Source organism: Rattus norvegicus, chromosome 3 (genome assembly GCF_036323735.1).
Source record: "Rattus norvegicus strain BN/NHsdMcwi chromosome 3, GRCr8, whole genome shotgun sequence".
Lineage (NCBI taxonomy): Eukaryota > Metazoa > Chordata > Mammalia > Rodentia > Muridae > Rattus > Rattus norvegicus.
In genome coordinates this window covers 160,586,441-160,604,511 of record NC_086021.1, presented here as the reverse complement: position 1 = coordinate 160,604,511, position 18,071 = coordinate 160,586,441, and the positions used below count along the sequence as shown (strand labels likewise).

The 18,071-nt window shown below is 48.6% G+C and overlaps 2 protein-coding genes across 7 annotated transcripts in view; one reads left to right on the top strand and one right to left on the bottom strand.

Annotated features, from left to right (window-relative positions):
- The first annotated feature begins 875 nt into the window (after positions 1-875).
- The window catches only part of Snph (syntaphilin), a 44,708-nt gene continuing 27,512 nt past the window's right edge, over positions 876-18,071 (top strand). For 5 of the 6 annotated variants that reach the window (XM_063283362.1, XM_006235226.5, XM_017591595.3 and 2 more), the window contains exons 1-2: positions 876-4,953; positions 5,155-5,261. The gene's annotated coding sequence lies outside the window, so the exon portion shown is untranslated. The remainder of the gene's footprint in view (positions 4,954-5,154; positions 5,262-18,071) is intronic. The other variant, NM_001106525.3, reaches the window with a different exon arrangement.
- Snphl1 (syntaphilin like 1) lies at positions 4,866-9,600 on the bottom strand. Its single transcript, XM_039106658.2, has 2 exons — positions 6,504-9,600; positions 4,866-5,348 (listed from the first exon to the last, which is right to left on the bottom strand). The coding sequence occupies exons 1-2, from the start codon at positions 6,664-6,666 to the stop codon at positions 4,885-4,887; spliced, it is 627 nt and encodes a 208-aa protein (XP_038962586.1). The 5' UTR covers positions 6,667-9,600; the 3' UTR covers positions 4,866-4,884.

Here is an 18,071-nt window from a genome sequence, read left to right as displayed (position 1 = left end):
CCTACATATGTGCCAGGGGGCCTTGGATCAGCCCCAAGCAAGGCCTTTAGTGACACTCTTAACTCAACGAGTCATTAAAGTGAACATTTGCAAGCAAAGAAGTGTGGAGAAAAAGATATACTATGAAATGCACTATGACACAATTAGAGCTTCTACAACAAAGATTTATTTTTCTCTGTTGGGGAGTTTGGTAGCCCCCAGGAGACCAAGGGCTCCAGAGATGTTTGAGGATGTCCTGCTCACCCAGTGCTATAAAGCTTAGCAAGGATTCCCTCAGTTTGTGTAAGGGAGCTTGGCTTTCGGAATGGCAGCAGTGGGCACCATGGTATTGTCAGACTACTAGACTGATTGGGCTGAGGTGAGACAGGAAAGGCCCACAGTCCCTTCTGTTCCTCCTCATGTCTGTGCTGGATGAACCGAGACTTAACTTCCTCCTCCTTCAGGTCGAGTCTGACAGCAAGGAACTTGCCAGTCTCCATGTCAAGGTCAGGGTGGGTCTCAAAATGTGTCTTTCATCCCAGTCCTTGTGGCCCTGAGGACTTGGGTTGCAGGAGAACCCAAGATTCTCCTATCCTGACTATAGCAAGTTTCAGGTATTTTGGATAAAATAGGACACAGTGGGAAGTGTTTCCTCTTCCTTAGGAAGTGTAGCAAACATGGTTTGAACGGTATTAAATTTGCAATAAGGTAATAAAAAGCTCATCAACAGAGGTAACTGTTGATGTCACCAATCATAACTGCCAAACATATTTTAAAACTCAAGAAGAGGATAGTCTACTAAAGTCACTTGGTCAGCTGCCAGTTTTGATACTTGTGTTGTTTTTCCTCCCGGGCTCCTGTGCCTTTTGTTAGAAAAACCATCTTCATTCCTTTTTTTTAAATATTTATTTTATTTATTTACATCCCAAATGTTGCCCCCCTCTCCCCGTCGTCCTTCCTTCCCAGAATTCTTTACCCTATTGCCCCTCCCCTTTGCCTCTGAGATGGTGACCCCCTTTCCAGGCATCTCCCTTCTCTGGGGCATCAAGTCTCTACAGAATTAGGCGCATCCTCTCTCACTGGGGAAAGACAAGGCAATCAGTCCTCTCTTATATATGTGCCAGGGGGCCTTGGATCAGCCCTAAGCAAGGCCTTCAGTGACGCTCTTAACTTCACTTTCTCTCAGAATGTCCTTGTATTACTTTCATTCGTGAAAGATGTTACAGTCTGTTTGACAAATTCGTTTAACCATTAAGTTTGTTCTGCTTTCTTTTGCCCTCCATTGTTTATGATGAGAAATCTCAATTATGCAAAACATTATTCTATAGAATTAGTATATCCTTTTTCCTTTCAAGATAGTTTTCTTGGTTTGGTGGTTATTAGTACAGAAAAATATTGCCTATATCTTGGCCGCTATTAGGGATGCATCAGAAAGCTACAGCTGAGGGCTGTATTGCTCTATCCTGCTCCGCTGCCAGCCTCCCACACGTGCACCTGGAGGTGGGACCATTAAGGCACAGAAGCCAGTAGGTGTTCACCTCCTTCAGGACCATACCTACTCTGATGGAGTCTCTCCTCTTCCACCTGCCATTTCCTGCTGTTCCAATAGCCACTGCAGGATTGCCTGAGAACTGAGCTGTGAGGAAATGGAGAAAGATCTGAGAGGAGAAATGACTCCCCCACACATACTGAGCATCAGATGCCTCCTTTCCTGATCTCAAGGCGGAGCGGAAGGGGTTGTTTGGGAGATTTCTTGTGCCGGTTCCCAGTTTCAGAGTTTGCTGTCTGGAGCCCAGGCTGGAGGAAATCCAAGGAAACAAAAATGCTAAGTTCCTGCCACTCCAGTGACTTAACCTCACTGGCCTTCTTCTTTAGTTAGCCCTGTTTGTGGCTTCCCTTCAGAATGCTCCCATAGCTCCCACGTGTAGGTATTTTGTTCGAGCTTCCTTGGTGCATTCAGTAAGAGCAAGGTGCTTACCCAGAGCTGTAATGAAAACTGGTTTTGAAACTGAAAAAAAACAACAACAACAACAACAACAACAAAAAACAAAACAAACAAACAAACAAAAAAACAAACCACTAAATGTTTCCTAATTAGTACAAAATAAAATTACTGATTTCTTTGGAATAATTTTATCTTCTTTTATGTTTGTAACCCTCATTTGTTACAATTTCCCTTATACCTAAACACTGATTCTCTTCTCAATTACCTGCTTTCTGAGGCTTAGGAGAATTCTTTACTGGCTGACACCATTCCAGATGGGAGTAGTGTGGGTGGAAGAACTCTCTTGCTTTGGGGACATTGTTAGTGGAGACTTCTGGGAAATGTAGTCTTCTAAATAACAAGGAAAAAAATAAACCCAGGAAGATGATACGAAGATAGATCACATCTTTCCCCCATAAACATTCAATTTTTCCCCCATAAACATTCAATGATTACATGGTATTTTTTTGTTTTGCATTAAGTATGAAGAAGTTACTTATTTAATTTAGGCGGTCATTAAGACAGATAAAACATGCCATCATTAGCTCTCTGGTATAGTACTAGTTTTTTGTTTGTTTGTTGTATGTATTTTTTTAAATTTCCCATGACCTTTTCAACTGCAGTGTACTGCTCTTGCTACAATTGCTCTTTTTGTATTTTTGCACAGTGTATGTAATGATGGCCCTATGACGAGAGAATCCAATTTAACTGGAGATTTAATAGAGAGAAAGTGTAACAAATGCCCCCCCATAGCCATTTATTGGTTTAAAAAAATAGAAAAGAAAGAAAGAAACCCTGGTGGATTTAGTACAAATACGGAATGTGGAAAAAGATTTGACTCGTAAGGAATAGAAACATTAAAATAATGACTTTTTCGTAGATATTATGACTATTTACAAGGCTACTTTTGAGATAGCAGGCCAATACTACAGAGTCTTAATGTAAATTAGTGACGTTGCTTTGTAAATTCTGTTGGAAAATTCAGTTTGGACAAAGAGCCGAGGGCACAAGCTCAGTTTTGCTCTCAGACTCAGCCAACATTTACTGACCACCTTCCATATACGAGCGATACAGCAAGAGGAAAATGTTCTTTCCCCCACAATGTGTACATTCTAAGGGTGGTGATATAGATTGTCTAGATTAACACTGTCTTTTTTTTTTTCAACTACAGATAATTAAATACAACAAAACTCAGACATAAATGCATTTGGCGGGGTGGGCTGCGGGGGAGACGGCTCAGCTGTTCGAGTGCCTTCCAGTGAGCATGGGGAAGCTAAACACCCATGTACAACACCAGACATGCAACGCTGGCATAACTGAATCAGTGGGTGAGCTCCAGCTGTGCCCATTGAGGGACCTTGTCTCAAAAACGAAGACGGAGAGTAGTTTTTAAAAAGACCTCTGGGGTTGGGGATTTAGCTCAGTGGTAGAGCGCTTACCTAGGAAGCGCAAGGCCCTGGGTTCGGTCCCCAGCTCCGAAAAAAAGAACCAAAAAAAAAAAAAAAAGAAAAAAAAAAGACCTCTGGTGTATACACATACGCTCACGCACACACATGCAAGAACAAATGGAGGAAGGAAGGAAGAGGAAAGGCATATTACTTCTCTCAGGACCATGACCAAATCTCTGACAGAAAGAAACTTTTAGAAAGGAAGGATTTATTTTGGCTGTGGTTTGAAGGAAATGTAGTCTATCATGTGAGAGAAGACATGACAGAAAGCTTATGGTCACATCGTGTCCTCAGTCACGGAGCAAGGAGATAAATGTTCCTATTCAACGAGCTTTCTCTTTTAACCTTTTATTCAGTCTGGGCCATAGCCCACATCCAAAGTGGGCCTTCCTTCCGTAGGTAAATCTCCCTGAAAACACCCTCACAGACACATTCAAACATATGTTTCCTAGATGATTGTAAATCCAGTCACGTGGACAATGGCAGAAGACCTCCCTGAGAGAGCAGTGTCTGAGCAGAGACTTTGAGGACTGGAAGAAGCAACCTGGAAGTCTCAGTTGCTCCAAACCCGTGGACAGCAAACAAAAGCTGGGTGTAGAGGCCCAGCAAGGAAGAATTTGCTGAGAGCAAAATGAGTGATGGGCAATGTCATTTAAGAGGACACCAGAGAGTTGAGGTAAAAGAAGGGCAAGATGACAAGGTGATAGAAGAAATCCCAGAAGGATGTGAGCAAAGGCACGGCTAATCAGAAAGGGCTGGCTCACGAGGGGGAAGCCCAAGCCCCTTCCCACTGCACCCAGTGGGGCGGGCAAGAAATCAGGCCAGCAGGTTAACTAATTCGCAGTCAGAAATGGAAGGCCTAGAAATGGACAGTTGCAGTCCAGTTTCCTGAACTTTGTGGTCCCTTGAGCCCTTTGATGTCAGGTAGCAGACTGGAGACGAACCCACAATAAGGATCACTTAGCTGTATAGTGCACATCTTTCCAGCTTACTATTTTAATACTGTAAAGGATAACATTTCTTAAATACCTTAGGGTATTTAAGATTTTTTTTTAAAGCCAAGAGCTGTTCACAATAAATAACTCCTGTTACTCACAAATTGGTTTAGGAGATCAAAACATGTTTCTAAAAGCGTCCAGATAATATTACTACTTAATGTATGCCAAGGAGTGAGATACCGGAGGCCCAGAAGCTGAAGGGATAGACACCCTGTGAAGTCCGCCCCTTCCTCCACCTCCGTGCAACAGCTAGTTTGAGGTAATAAAGGACCCCATGCCTACGTGTTGAAGTCTTGGCTCCACGGCTCTCAGAGCGAAACCAACTATCTCTTTAAGAAGGAAAGTGAAGACGGGAGGTTTACGCAGCTGCCGGCGAGCTTCCGACTGGCTCATCCCCTCCATCCACCTCTCCTCCCCCGCCCTCCACCTCTCCCTCCCCCCAGCCCCAGCCCCAGCAAGCACCCGCTAGCCACCTTCAGCTGGGGCTCGGGAGAGCAATCCTGCTACCCTCCCGGGGCAGCCTAAACCATGGAAGCCTTCGCAGGTGATGACAAGGACCCCGGGGACCTCCGGGCCCACCGCCCAGCCTCACCCGCCGCACCCAGGAGTGCAAGTGCGGGGGTGCGGGGCGCCGGCCAAGCACTGGAACTGCCCTAGCCCGCGGCGGGCAGCGTGTCCTCCGAGCTTGCAGGCTGCGGCTACCGGCGCTCACCCGCCCCTGTCTCTCTCTTCCCCACCGCCGCAGGTTGCTGATCATCGTCAGGCGGCTGCTGCAGCGACTGCAGAGGCGCTGCGCCAAGCTGCGCCGGAGTCGTGCGAGCCGGCGGGACTGCGGAGGGCGAGTGGACCCAGGTGAGGAGGCCGCGGCGGGGCTGGAGGGGGCCTCTGTGGCTCCGCGGCCGCCGGGGACAGCTTGAGACCGCTTGCTGCGGCGCGATCCTGTAGGGGCACCAGCCGAGGAGGGGATTAACGTGACTCATCCCTAGCCTCCCTCCATCCCCCTACATCCTCGTAAGCACCCCTCTCCCTAGCGTGAAATTTACTAATTAATTAGAGGATGCTGATTTCAGTAGGGAAGACGCCCAGGGTCTTCTTTAACATCTAGTAGGTGGGTTTTAGGGAACTAACCCCTCGCCCTTCCTGTTTGTTTTTCTCTTCTGGCATTCTGCAAACATGTGAGCTTCTCTTTGGAACCGCACACCCACCCCAAGGTCAAGCGTCAACGACTGCCTTCCTATCTTGCCCACTGAAAAACATCAGAGCCCTGCAGTAGATCTGGTAGAATTTCCCATGATCCCTAGAGTGGGAAATTTGCCTCAGTCTCCCTGGAGCTTCCGTGGTATATATTGTTTTCTCTTTCCACTCCCTAGCAGGGAGCCAGACGGCTTGCAACACCTGCCAGCCTGAAAACTCCCCACATTCCCCTGCCTCAACTCTGCAGGGGTGGAGAGCCTGCTGGTCACGTGCCGCCTGTTTCCTTAGCCTTCTCTGCCCAACTTGGGGTACAGACTTGGGTGGGTTGGAGGAGTTTCCCAGAAAATGCTAGTCTCTGTAAGTCGAGGGGTGTAAGGAAGTAAGAGAACCTGAGGTTCTGGGCCTTAACTTGCTGGTTGGCTCCAAGTAGCCATCTTACTATTTTTTGGGTGTGGGTGTCTGTCTGCTTGTCTGTTCTGTGCCGGAGCTGGGCTAGATGAACCGTACAATTTCAATATATCACTTGAGCGTGGCTTCAATAACTCTGGAGACTTGTCTATTAAAACCATTCAAGTTTAGGCCCTTGAAATAATTGGGGTCCCCTTGGTTATTCCCTTTTGACTTTGGATTTCTAGAGTGAAATGTTGACCTTGTGGGTCTCACCACACTGGAGGCATCAGAGGATTCTTTGGGGAATACCCCGCGCCCTGACAGTTACTTCCCTTCCCCAAGCCTTAACTCCCTCACTTGTGAACCTGGGAGAAGGGTACCTGCCTTAGAGTGTTAAGGGTGAGATGAGATTCATATGGAAGCTCTTGCGATAACAGCTTGAGACACACAGTAGGTTTTCAAGGATTCAGCATTTGAAGGCAAATTAGGAGAGAGGGGAGTTCTTCTTACCCCACCAGATTCTTGCAGAGCAATCAGGGGATGAAAGCATTTCCATCACAGGAGCTGTGACAGTTGTAGCAAATGATGGTTGCCTGCAGTCATGTATAACCCAGCCATTGGCTTGGAAGACCCTGTCATCCATGGGCGGCATCCCACAGGAACAGAAGCACATGGGTCTTGAGCGCTGGCAGAGAGCAGGAACCAGGCTCGCAGATCTCAATCTTTGCCTCCCCTAGAATAATCTCTTCTGAGACCGAAGGAAGAAAGTCACGTTCTGGGGCCCGTATTTCCTATTTTCCATTTCCTTCTTGTTGTCATTCTCAGCCGACCACCCATCCTGTCTATCTCTAGTTTATTCCAGACACCTTTTGCCCTGTGCCGGCCACACAAAGGAGGTTCCCAACAGGGTGGGGTGGAGCTTTTGCTGCGGCACCAGTTAGGTCAAAAGAGTGTGATGCACCCTCCCATCCTTCTGCCCTAAATCCCCGATAGACCATGAGCTTCTCCTGGCAGAGGCCCAGCCTTGGCTTCCCTGTCTCCAGCCTTTGGCCTATGACAAGGCATAAAGTAGGTGCTTAATAAGTGTTGAGTTAAATACATTGATGAGGCCTTCAAACCAACTGTATTGGGGAAGAGCCTGAGGTGAGTTGATTTTCAAAGGTCAGGTGTTGGTCGCCATGGCATTGAGATTACTAATATTCAGATTAGTATATATTGAGATTACTAACACTTACCCATGCAACATACTAACAGCACTAACTGTTACCATTAGACATCTTACCTGCACTGCTAAGGCTCCTCCTTAGGGGTAAAGGAAGTGGATGTGTCTGAGAATTTAAGGCTGGCGGTCAGGGTTCAGATGGCACTGGCTAGTGAGCCATGATTGGAGAGGGTCGGGAAGAGTGATTCCAGCCATCACCGTGGGCAGGAGGGGAGCTGCACAGGGCAGCCAGCCAAGCTAATATAGAACGCAGTAGAAGGTCAGGAGACCCAGGTCCCAGACTCCATCCAAGTGCCACCTCCACGTGTGACCTTGGGCTTCATTATTTTAGTATTTGTTCATCTCCATCCATCTACTGAGGAGATTGGGCTAGATGATCCCTGAGCCCCTTCTGGTTCTGAAATTTTGTTAAGAGGACTTTTAAAAATAAAAATGGGTGACTGTGTATTATTCCTAATATCAGTTATAATACACAGTGCCAGAGCACTGTAGGTGGGTGGTCCTTGTTGTATCTACTAGTAAGGGAGGAGACTGTGGCTTGGAGAGACACGGGATGGGCCTAGGGATGGCCAGGAAGAAGTGGTGGTCGGTCTGGCTCAGAAGCATTGCCTCTTTCACAGATCCTGCCGCCTCTCACCTATCCTTTGCAATGGCGCGTGTGTGTGGTGTGTGTGGGTGTGTGTGTGTGTGGCGTGTGTGTGTGGCATGTGTGTATGTGAGTGTGTGTGTGGCATGTGAGTGTGTGTGGCATGTGTGTGTGAGTGTGTATGTATGTGTGTATGTGGTGTGTGTGTGGTGTGTGGCATGTGTATGTGTGTGGCATGTGTGTATGTGTGGCATGTGAGTGTGTGTGCGTGCATGTGCGTGTGCCCTTGCACACAGGCATGGATTTAGGAGCCAGGAAAGCTGTGAAGGCTTGTGAGGGCAGATCACACATCTCCCCAGGATGACTGCTGCAGAGGACGGTGCTGGGCTGGGCTGAAGAGTGTGTGAGTCAGGGCTGCAGAGCTCTTGCTGTGAGTTCTGCTTAGCTGATGGATGGAGGGTTCCCTTTCTCAAGGAGGCCTCAATGACAGCCATGACAAATGTGCCTTCTGGGTGCTCCCTGTGCGGTACCCCAACCTGGTTTCAGTTATTTCCTGCTCAGACCATCCTAATGTGTAGTCTGCGTACACCGTCATTTTACCGATTTTGCGGTGAGGATGCCAGGCAGACAGGCTAAGTGTTGCCCAGAGCTGGACAACTAAAATGCTACAGAACCTGACGAGTATAGCGCTGGGGACACATGGGTTTGGGAGTCAAGGAAGTGCTTTTAGTTTGAGCCCTCCCTTAGAATGGGTTACCTTGGGTGAGAGACAGTGTCCCCATGGCTCAAACAGACTGAATGTGCTGGCCGGCTCAGAGTCTCAGTGTGAACCTATCCCAGCACAGGGTAGAGGGATTCTCAGTCTTTTTGAACAGGGCTCAGTGTTTGTTATCATTCATTAGCTAGGCTCTGGGCCAAGAGCATGGGTATGGGAAAGATCTAGAGCCAATCCTGAGTTTCAAGAAGTCCAATATGCAGATCTGAAAAGATGTCTAGGAGGTATGGTGGCAAACATCATCTGGGAGCAGAGAAAGAGTAGAAGGTCCTTCCCACACAGTGAGTCAAGAAGACCTAGAGATCCGATGTGATTAGCATCTCTAAACCCTGTGCTGGGTTTGAGAACAAAGATAGTAAGATTCTTCCCAGTCCCAACAGTGTTAGAGGCCTGGGAGTTCTATTTTCCAGTAGCATAGAAGGACCACCTATGGTCATTCTATAACACTGTTTGGTTGAATTATATAGTTATCCCAGGAAGATCAGACCCTTTGAGGCGTCTAGAAACAGGATCTGCTAAGTTTGGTTTTGTTTTTGCGAGACAGGGTCTCAAGCTGCCCTTGAACTCAGGATCCTCTTGCTTCGGCCTCCTACATGCTGGGATTATAAGTGTGTGCTACCCCACTTGGAAGAAGTGTAACTTTTTTGTTGTTATTGTCTGTCTGTGATGACACACAAGGTAGTCTTTTTGTACCTTGTATAGCTGGTAGTGTCTGTGACTACCCAGAAGACTCAGAGCTTTTCCTCCAAACAGTTCTCGGTGTCTCATGCATGAGGAAGAACCACTTACCTTGAGAAGCTGCATCATTGTTCAAGATTTCTCAAAAGGGCAGGGGCCAGAACCATTCAGTAACAACACAATTTCTGAGTCATGTGGACTCTTTCTGTGTCTAGGCCACCCAAGCCCTAGAGGTGGGCAGCTGGTGCTCAGTGCTGGTAACACTGAGCCAAGAGTCCTTGAAGAGGGAAGTCTGTGTTCCCAGGCTGCTCTACATCTCTTAATGGATGGGATATTTATGAAGTGTTTGTCACATGCCCAGCACTGTCGTCTGAATTGAGGTACTGAGCCAACCCTAAAGGAGTCTCTGGGAGGCAGCCTGAGGGAAAGAGCCAGCATGAGGAGTCCAAGACTGGAACCCTTCCCTGCATCCTGCTGTCTACTCGATGCCAAGCCTGAGATCAGGCCTCTTACCTCTCCATACCTGCAGAGTTAAGAGTCAGAGGTTAGCCAGGCAGTGGTGGTGCATGCTTTTAATCCCAGCACTTGGGAAACAGAGGAAGGTGGATCTCTGGGTTCAAGGCCAGCCTGTTCTTCACAGAGAAACCCTGTCTCAGAAAGAGACAGAGATGAGAGACAGAGACAGACAGAGACACGCAGAGACACACAGATAGAGAGACAGTCAGAGGTGGAGATGAACAAGGGCCCTTCAAGCTCCGATGGGCTAAGGACTTCACAACTGTTTTCTTCTGTGACCACTTTGGGGCAGGGATGGGGGGTGGGGTGGGGTGGGGTGGGGTGGGGTGGGTAGGGACCAGGTACCTGTAACTTGAGGAAGACTCAGATAATGGAACATGAGGCAGGAACAAACGCTCTGCGGATTTGCTAGAGGGATAATGTTTGGGAATGGCTCCATTCAAAGCCACCTCTTGAAAGATAGAACACCTCAGATATAGATAGATAGATTCCTGTGTGTTTGGGTTTGGGTCAGGAGGAGCAGCAGGAGCCTGCTCTGTCATATGGGGACAGGCTGGCTATGTAGCAAGGACGTGCGTTCACAAAAGTCTGCACCTTTGGGAGTCTAGCTTAGCTTGGCCAGCTTTTTATTTTGCCAGATAAGGACATTTCAGATGATGCCCAGAGTTCTGTGGTGTCATATTGTACGAGAAGAGCCTCTGAACACCTCCCAGGCTTCAGTACCAGAAAGATACCTCTCAAACTGAGTATATTATGCCTTTTAGAAAATCTTGCGGGCTGGAGGGATGGCTCAGTGGTTAAGAGCACTGACTGCTCTTCCAGAGGTCCTGAGTTCAATTCCCAGCAACCACATGGTGGCTCACAACCATCTGTAATGGATCCAATTCTCTCTTCTGGTGTGTCTGAAGACAGAGACAGTGTACTCACATAAAATAAATAAATAAATCTTAAAAAAAAAATCTTGCTGTAGGCTGGGCGCATAGCTCAGAGTGGAGCCCTTGCCCACCATGCAAAAATCCATAGTGTCCTTCTTCAGCACCACAGGTGGTGGTGGTGGTGGTGGTGGTGGTAATAGTACATTATATAATTATTTTCGTATGGCTGTTTTTCCTGCATGTGTGTCTGCACTATTTGTATGCCTAGTATCCGCAGAAGTCAGAAGAGAGCATTAGATCCCCTGAAACTGGACTTCCAGATGGTTGTGAGCCACCGTGTAGGGTCAGGGACTCAAACGTGTCCTCTGCAAAAACAACCAAAGCTTTTAACCACTGAGCCATCTCTCTAGCCCCCAAAATAACACATGGACAAAGCCCTAACTCGTTATCCATATTTGCTCTAGTTTATCTCAGGCAAATGTTGTTGTTGGCCCGAGTCAGGCCTGAAAGATCTTAATCCTCATCTGGTTTCCTGAGTCTGTTCCCTTGTCTCTCTCTGCTGAGGTTATTAGAGGGTCTATTTACCAATAGAAACTGAAGCAAGGGCCTCCCTCTGGTGCGGTTCTCTGCAAAGGCAGAGCGAAGACTGGGCTGTAGTGCTTGCTCTCTGGAAAGAGACAGTTGCTGTCTTGCTCTGTCATTCATGTCTGCAGGGATGCCAATCCAGTCTTCTCAGATCTGGTGATCTGTAAGGCAGAAACCCGGATAACTGTTAGGACTAAGCTCAGTCTTAAAAAATGTGACCAGTGAGGTAATATTTCCAGTGCACATATTGAAGGATGTCCGTTAGGTCATCGGTGACCTCTGACAGAAACCTGCAGTGTTAGGCATGCAGTGTTCAGCCGTCGCTGGCTGGTCTGTGGAGAATGAAAATCATCTGGGGAGGCAGGCTCGTGCTAGGGTAGGCCCCTTCCGCAAAGCTGGAAAGGCCTTGCTTGGGCAGCTTGCACTCACTGTCCCTGCCTCTGTGACCTCCAAGGCCCTAGTTGGGGCCCCTCACTTTCTTTTTTTCTTTTTTTTTTTTTTCCAGAGCTGGGGACCGAACCCAGGGCCTTGTGCTTGCTAGGCAAGCGCTCTACCACTGAGCTAAATCCCCAACCGGGGCCCCTCACTTTCAACAGCACTGTCAGGGCTGCCTGGGGACTGAGGCTTCCTGTACCCACTTGCCCTAACCACGCTTCCCACCATGGAGGTTCCAGAACCTCAATTGGCACCTTTAGTAGGGGGTCTTATTGAGTGGCCTATGAAGCCCGGCACAACCCCTTGGAGACGTGAGGAAAGGCCCCTGGTGAAGCAGTTTCTGTCTTTGGACGCTGAGGTACTGCTGTCCTGTGCTTGAGTGGAATATAACCTGGCCAGCCAGCAGGCCATCTGCATGCTGCTCTGTCACGTGGCCACTCGGGGAAAGTGGACTCTGGTGGCAGAGGAAGCCTAGAGCGTTCTAAAAGAAGGGCCTCAGAGGAGCTTCTAGTTAGCAGGAGGAAACCCAGGAGCATGGTTTCAGGGCCTTCCAAGATTCAGATGAAAGCCACTGATGGCAGATGCATTCTTGTGGCCCCGCTTAATCAAATATTCATCAAGCAACCAAATGTGATAAGACTATTCTGGACATGTCAGGGGAGGCAATGATACAACTATTCATTTACATCCATTCTACTGAGCATCTGTCTCAGGTCCAAGGTGTGCTCCCTGTCCTTGGGGAGCTCTCCAACCTGGCTGAGTTGGATGGATGAATGGATGGATGGATGGATGGATGGATGGATGGATGGATGGACGGACGGACGGATGATGGGTGGGTGAATGGATGCGTGGGTGGGCTGGTGGGTGGATGGGTGAGTGGATGGATGGATGGATAAGTGGGTAGGTGGGTTAGTGAGTGGGTGGGTGGGTAGATGATATACAGGGCCTGCTACATAGAAATGCTACTAAAAGATATGTTGTGGGGCTGGGGATTTAGCTCAGTGGTAGAGCGCTTACCTAGGAAGCGCAAGGCCCTGGGTTCGGTTCCCAGCTCCGAAAAAAAAGAACCAAAAAAAATTGCCTTGCAATTGGCCTGGGAGATTTGGCAAACCCAGATGAAAGGCAAAGACTTTCCAGACTGGCTAGGAGAAAGAGAAACAGCTAAGGAGTCTAAGGGCTCAGGGGCGCGGGTCAGAGGTGGAGACACAGTTGTGTGTTTACCAGACCATAGCTGGGTCCGATTTTCAATCCCTGCCTCCCAAAAGATCGCCAACCAAGGCCCTTCATCATAGGTGACCCATGTTTTATAGTGGAAATCACAAGGTTCAGAGAGGGGAAGCAGTTTGCCCAAGACTGCACAGCTGTCACATGGTTTTGGCATTGAGGCACTGTTCTCCGTCTGACTGCCTCTGGATAGCTATTCATTTGATGGCCCATGGGCTGGAGCTGCTGCATGGGTAAGCGCATTATCACAGTTGGGAAGCTGGGACTTCCAAAGGGAGTTGGCCCAAGGTTTTATGTTCAACATGGCAGGGGTCCGGACTCTGACCTCCTGGCTTCCTATACTGTAGAAACAAAGCAGGGCTCCGCAGGGGACCCTCTGCAGGTATCCGGAGTCCTAGGAGACAGCCTCCATAGCGCTGAAGGCAGAGCCCAGCCCAGTACTTGCCAGGTGTCATCCAGGGAGGCAAATTCTAGCACAGAGCACATTCTCACCGCTGAGGTGAGGATAACAACTAACGAGCAACAAGATGGCGTGTTTGCGGCCGGAGAGGAGGCTCGGCAGTTAAGAGCAGCTGCCGCTCTTCCAAAGGACCTGGGTTTGGTTCCCAGCACCCACATCTTACAACTGCCTGTAACTATTTCTAGGGGATCGAACACCTCTGACCTCTGAGAGAACCTGCACACAGCTCCATATTACTAAAAATAATAATAAATAAATCTATTGGGGGTGGGGAGAAGATAATGAGTCTTCAGAGCTAGCTTTTGGTGTCAGGGCTGATCCCATAGGCCGGGGTGTCCTGGAAGGAGCTCCCGAGATGATAGGGTACTGAGTCGAGGCTGAGCCTGACTCATCCTGCAGTGCAGAGGGTCTGGAATTCCAGGACGGGGCACAGCAATGCAAGCAATAGGTACCATCGTGTTCCCAGGAGAAAGAGCAGCTGTAAGCTGCTGTAAGGAAGGCCTTAGAGGAGGAGGACCAGAATCCTGGCAGAGTAAGGGCTGAGGGAGGGCAGAGGAGAAGGACCGCAAAACACAGGAACCCAGTTTGGTGTTCCGTCGGAGGCTCCCAGCAAAGGGCTCATCCTCGTTCCCTCTGGCAATGGAGGCCCTGGAAGTCCTATGTCAGCCTTGCAGGGAAACCAATTTGGTGCTGTTCCTCTCATCCCCACACATCCCTCTCTCCCTTGTACTGTTCACACGCACACACCACCTTCCCTTTTGGAAGTGGCAGACTTTGGATACTGAGCTAAGTGTGAGCGAAGCCTGCTGAACGTCACCTCTGCAGTGAGACACAGTCAGTTGTGTGACAAAGAACACCTCGTCACCTTCGGGGTCCTGAGCCAGTGTAGTGAAGCCGCTGATCAATTCCCTGAAGTGGCTGTGAGTCCTGTGGAGCCCCTCACAGTTCATGGTGGGCAGTGGCTTCAGAGTCCAGTCTGACTGACTTCCAGGTCTGCTGTTTGTCAGCCTGGGGTCTGAGATGCATCGTGTGAAATCCTTGGCCATGTTCTCATCTACCAGAGAAGGACCAATCGTTCCTTCCAGAGAGCAGATGGATGCTCTCCTGAGAGCCTGTGTGAAAGCAGCCCAGGGTGCACCAAGTAGCCTCCCAAAGCTGCTTCCCAGTCACCTTCTTCCCCAGGCTTAGCCCCTCTCCCCTTCTCAAAGCCCCAATGACAAAACACTGCTGCCTGCACAGACCCAGTCCTGAGAGCCCACCAGGGACAGACAGCGTTAGGATCTAAAGGGACGATTCCAGAACCCCAGTTCTCACCTCCCCTTGTCTTCTGATCTTTCTCTCCCTCATTCTGCTCTCAGAGGAGACTTGTGCACACCCATTCTTCACTCCTCAGCTCTCACCTGGGCTTTTCAAAGGAAGCTCATGACCAGGGCGAGCAAAGAGCTCCGAAGGACTCTTGATGGTGTGTGACTTCAGAAAAGTCCCTAAGCGACCTTGGACTTGATGTGTTCCGGATCAACGGTCCCTGCTCTGTACTTCCCCTTCCTCTATTACTTCACTCACCCAATTCCTCATTATGTAACATTCTTCCTGGTAGGTGTCTTCTTGTGTTCAAGGCCCAGGTCAGATGCTGTCTCTTTAGGAATCCACTTCTGAACCCCACGACTCCTCCTTAGAACCTGGGCCTTTCCCATCATGTTAGCTCTGTATGGTCAGAGGTGAGATAGCCCCTTGCTACCGCCAAGAAAATGTGTTCCTCTGTGGAACTCCAAGACTGAGGGGGAGATTGGCCCCTCCCTTAGAACTGAGAGGAGGCGGGTATTGGAAGGGTCCCAAAGATCAGCTATTCCATCAAGAGCAGGGCTCAGGTTAAGGCTATCTTGGGCCTTTTGTCAGACTTTCTGAGTGGTCAGCCATGGAAAGCACAAATAGAATGTCCTGGTTAACCCTTTTAGGCTCTGCTGGGAACAAGTCATTTTATTTGTCTGGCCTTGTAACCTCTTTGGTAACTGGTCAATGTAATTAAACTTAGCCTCAGAGGAGCAAATTGAAGTGAAATTAAACTGGATTAGGAAGCCCATCTGTGCCCCTGTAGGGTTTAGCCCATAGTAGATGCACAGTAAGTTCCGGGGAAGTCTGTTCAGTTGATTTCTCCTCCCCACGGGGGTTTAAACAGGCCAGGTGCTTGCAGAACAGGAGGGTCACCTAGAGAAATGTCACTCAGAGGCTGTCACTCACTGTCAGTCACTCTGAATTGGTGGGCTTTGGAGCCCCCACGTCCTTTCCTGCTCTGCGCTTCTGAGATCCTGTGAATCCTTGGCTCCCATTAGTTGATTATTAGTTAGGGTTCAGCTTGGATGTCTGTTTAGCAGTGATAAAAGGCAGATTTCTGTTACAGTCATGAGCTAATTAGAGGCTTTGAAGTGGCACAGTTATAAAATCCCAGCCAAGAAGAGCTGAGATGGAGCTTGGGAAAGGAACCCTGATGGAGTGGTTGGAGCCTGTGTTTGTTAGATTTGGGAAGGGTGCATCATGGCTGCTCCGGAGGACTTCCTGGGGCAAGAGTATCCCCTGTGGCCTGGGGGGGGGGGCGCGTGTGGCACACAGGAAGCACTCTGTGAGGGGCTGAGTGAGTAGATGACAAGCAGGCATGGTGTCTCCATCAGATGAGCTATTTGGCCAGCAGGGTTTTCTGGTTACCCCAGAGGCCCTGTGGCAGCTTCTCCCTCAGAGTATATGTGTGTTGTGTGCTTAGCTTCCTAAGACTCGTGCTTGCCACTCCTCCCCTCCTCCCATTTCTCCCACCCTCCCCTCTCTTCCGCTCCTAGCTCTGTGAAGTGTAGTCAGTAAACAGCTAGCTGCACATATTTAAAGTATCCCGTGAGGTCATTTGGGCAAACCACTCTCAGAATTAAGATGATGATTCCCTCCTGTTCCCTAGAAGTTTCTCTTGCTTCTTTGTAACTTGTTACTCTCTAGTCCTGTCCCCTCGTGCCGGGCAGCAATGCTTCCCATGGGGGCGGGGAGGGTGCTTTTAGACGTTTCTAGAAATGTAACTCTACTGTGTACATTTTGGAGGGTGTGGCTTTGTTCATTCAGTCGTTAGTTGGAGTCCTGTTGTATATATGAATAGATGATATCGTTGGAGTACCGGGGAGATGGATCAGAGGGTAACGTGCCTACTTGGAAATCGTAGGAACCTGAAGTGAGACCCTTAGAACCCCATGAAAATCCAGGTGAGACTGTGCACACCTGTAACTCCAGCCCTAGGGTGGGGGTGGGGGTGGGGGTGGGGCGGAGACAGGTGGATTCTGGAAACTCTCTGACCAGCAAGCCAAGCCAAAGTAGCCAGGCCCAGGTCCTGGTAGAGGCCCCCATCTCGAGAAATAAGGCACGGGATGACATGCAACATTGACTCTTGGTGTCTACAGATGTCCCCACATGTGAGTACACTCAAAGATACATGTATACACACAGATCCATGCATACATACATGCATGGATGGACACACATACACACACTGAAAAGGTAAAAACTGGTTTGTTTGTTTTTGTTGCTGAGTAATGTTCCATTGTACGCATAAAAGACCAAGCGTGACTGGTTTGTTCATTTATGTCTTGTTGGTCGTGGGTTTTTTTCTGTTTCTTTGCTGCTACAGACATGGTTGTTGCGAACATTTTTACACAGATCTTTTGATGAACACACACTGTTTTCTTGGTTTATTTGAAGTCCAGCTTCAGCTTGGAGAGGGGTTCTGAGGAAGGGGTGTCTAGAAGCCTCAAGAACAAATGACTCAAAAGTCAAATTGTGGGTCCATGCTGGCAGCCTGTGTTCTGCTGGAGACAGCTTCCAGTCTGCTCTCTCATTCTCTCTCTCTCTCTCTCTCTCTCTCTCTCTCTCTCTCTCTCTCTCTCTCCCTCTCTCTCTCCCTCTCTCTCTCTCTCTCTCTCTCTCTCTCACACACACACACACACACACACACACACACACGTTTTGCTTGTGCTAGTTCTTCAAGCAGTTCACTCCTGCTATTCTAAAAGCGAAATTCTCTGGATAGCTCATCTTCTGCAGATCATAAGCCCAGTCTCTTGTTTTCCATATCAATCTAGTCATTTACTCCATGATTGTCCATTGAATCGGCATCCTGTGACCCCAGCCCCTTAATTCTTAGGGAAGAGCAAGCAGACGTTTCCTTTTAATATTGCAAAAGAATTCAGAGCTCTGCCTGCCTCTGTCAAGCACAGATGCTAAGTTACCTGGCTGGAACCCTGTCCTGAAATTAATTACCATTTCTACCACACTCAGGCCTAACCTCGCTCTGTCTCAGGCAGATCCTGAACTCAGGAATTTGTCTGCCTTTGTAAGAATAAACAAAACAAAACAAAACAAAACAAACAAAACAAAACAAAAAACCTTGCAACCCACTCCCTAAGTCTCTTTCTCGCCTTCCTTAGCACCTTTCTGACAAGTTGGCACACAGTGCAGCTGCCTCTGTCCCTTTAGATTCCTGAAGTCCCCCATATGATTCACTTTGCATCCTTATTTTTTTTGCATAGTTGAGAAATTATATATTTTCAAACCCATAGTTTTAGAGTCTTCTCCACAGCCTTAAGAGCTGTCCAGAAGGTCCCAGCATTTGCCATTTTGCTGAGACCTTAGGCGCACCTTTGCCTCCCGGTCTCCTGCTCTCTGATGATCAGGGAGTCGTTAACATCAACAGGA

Excerpts from the sequence above, each read along its gene's own strand:
- Snphl1 (XM_039106658.2), bottom strand. The coding sequence starts at position 6,666 with ATGTGCTTCTGTTCCTGTGGGATGCCGCCCATGGATGACAGGGTCTTC. Across the intron at positions 5,349-6,503 it reads CTCTGCAAGAATCTGGTGGG|GATCGCGCCGCAGCAAGCGG; the intron begins GTAAGAAGAACT and ends GTGCCCCTACAG.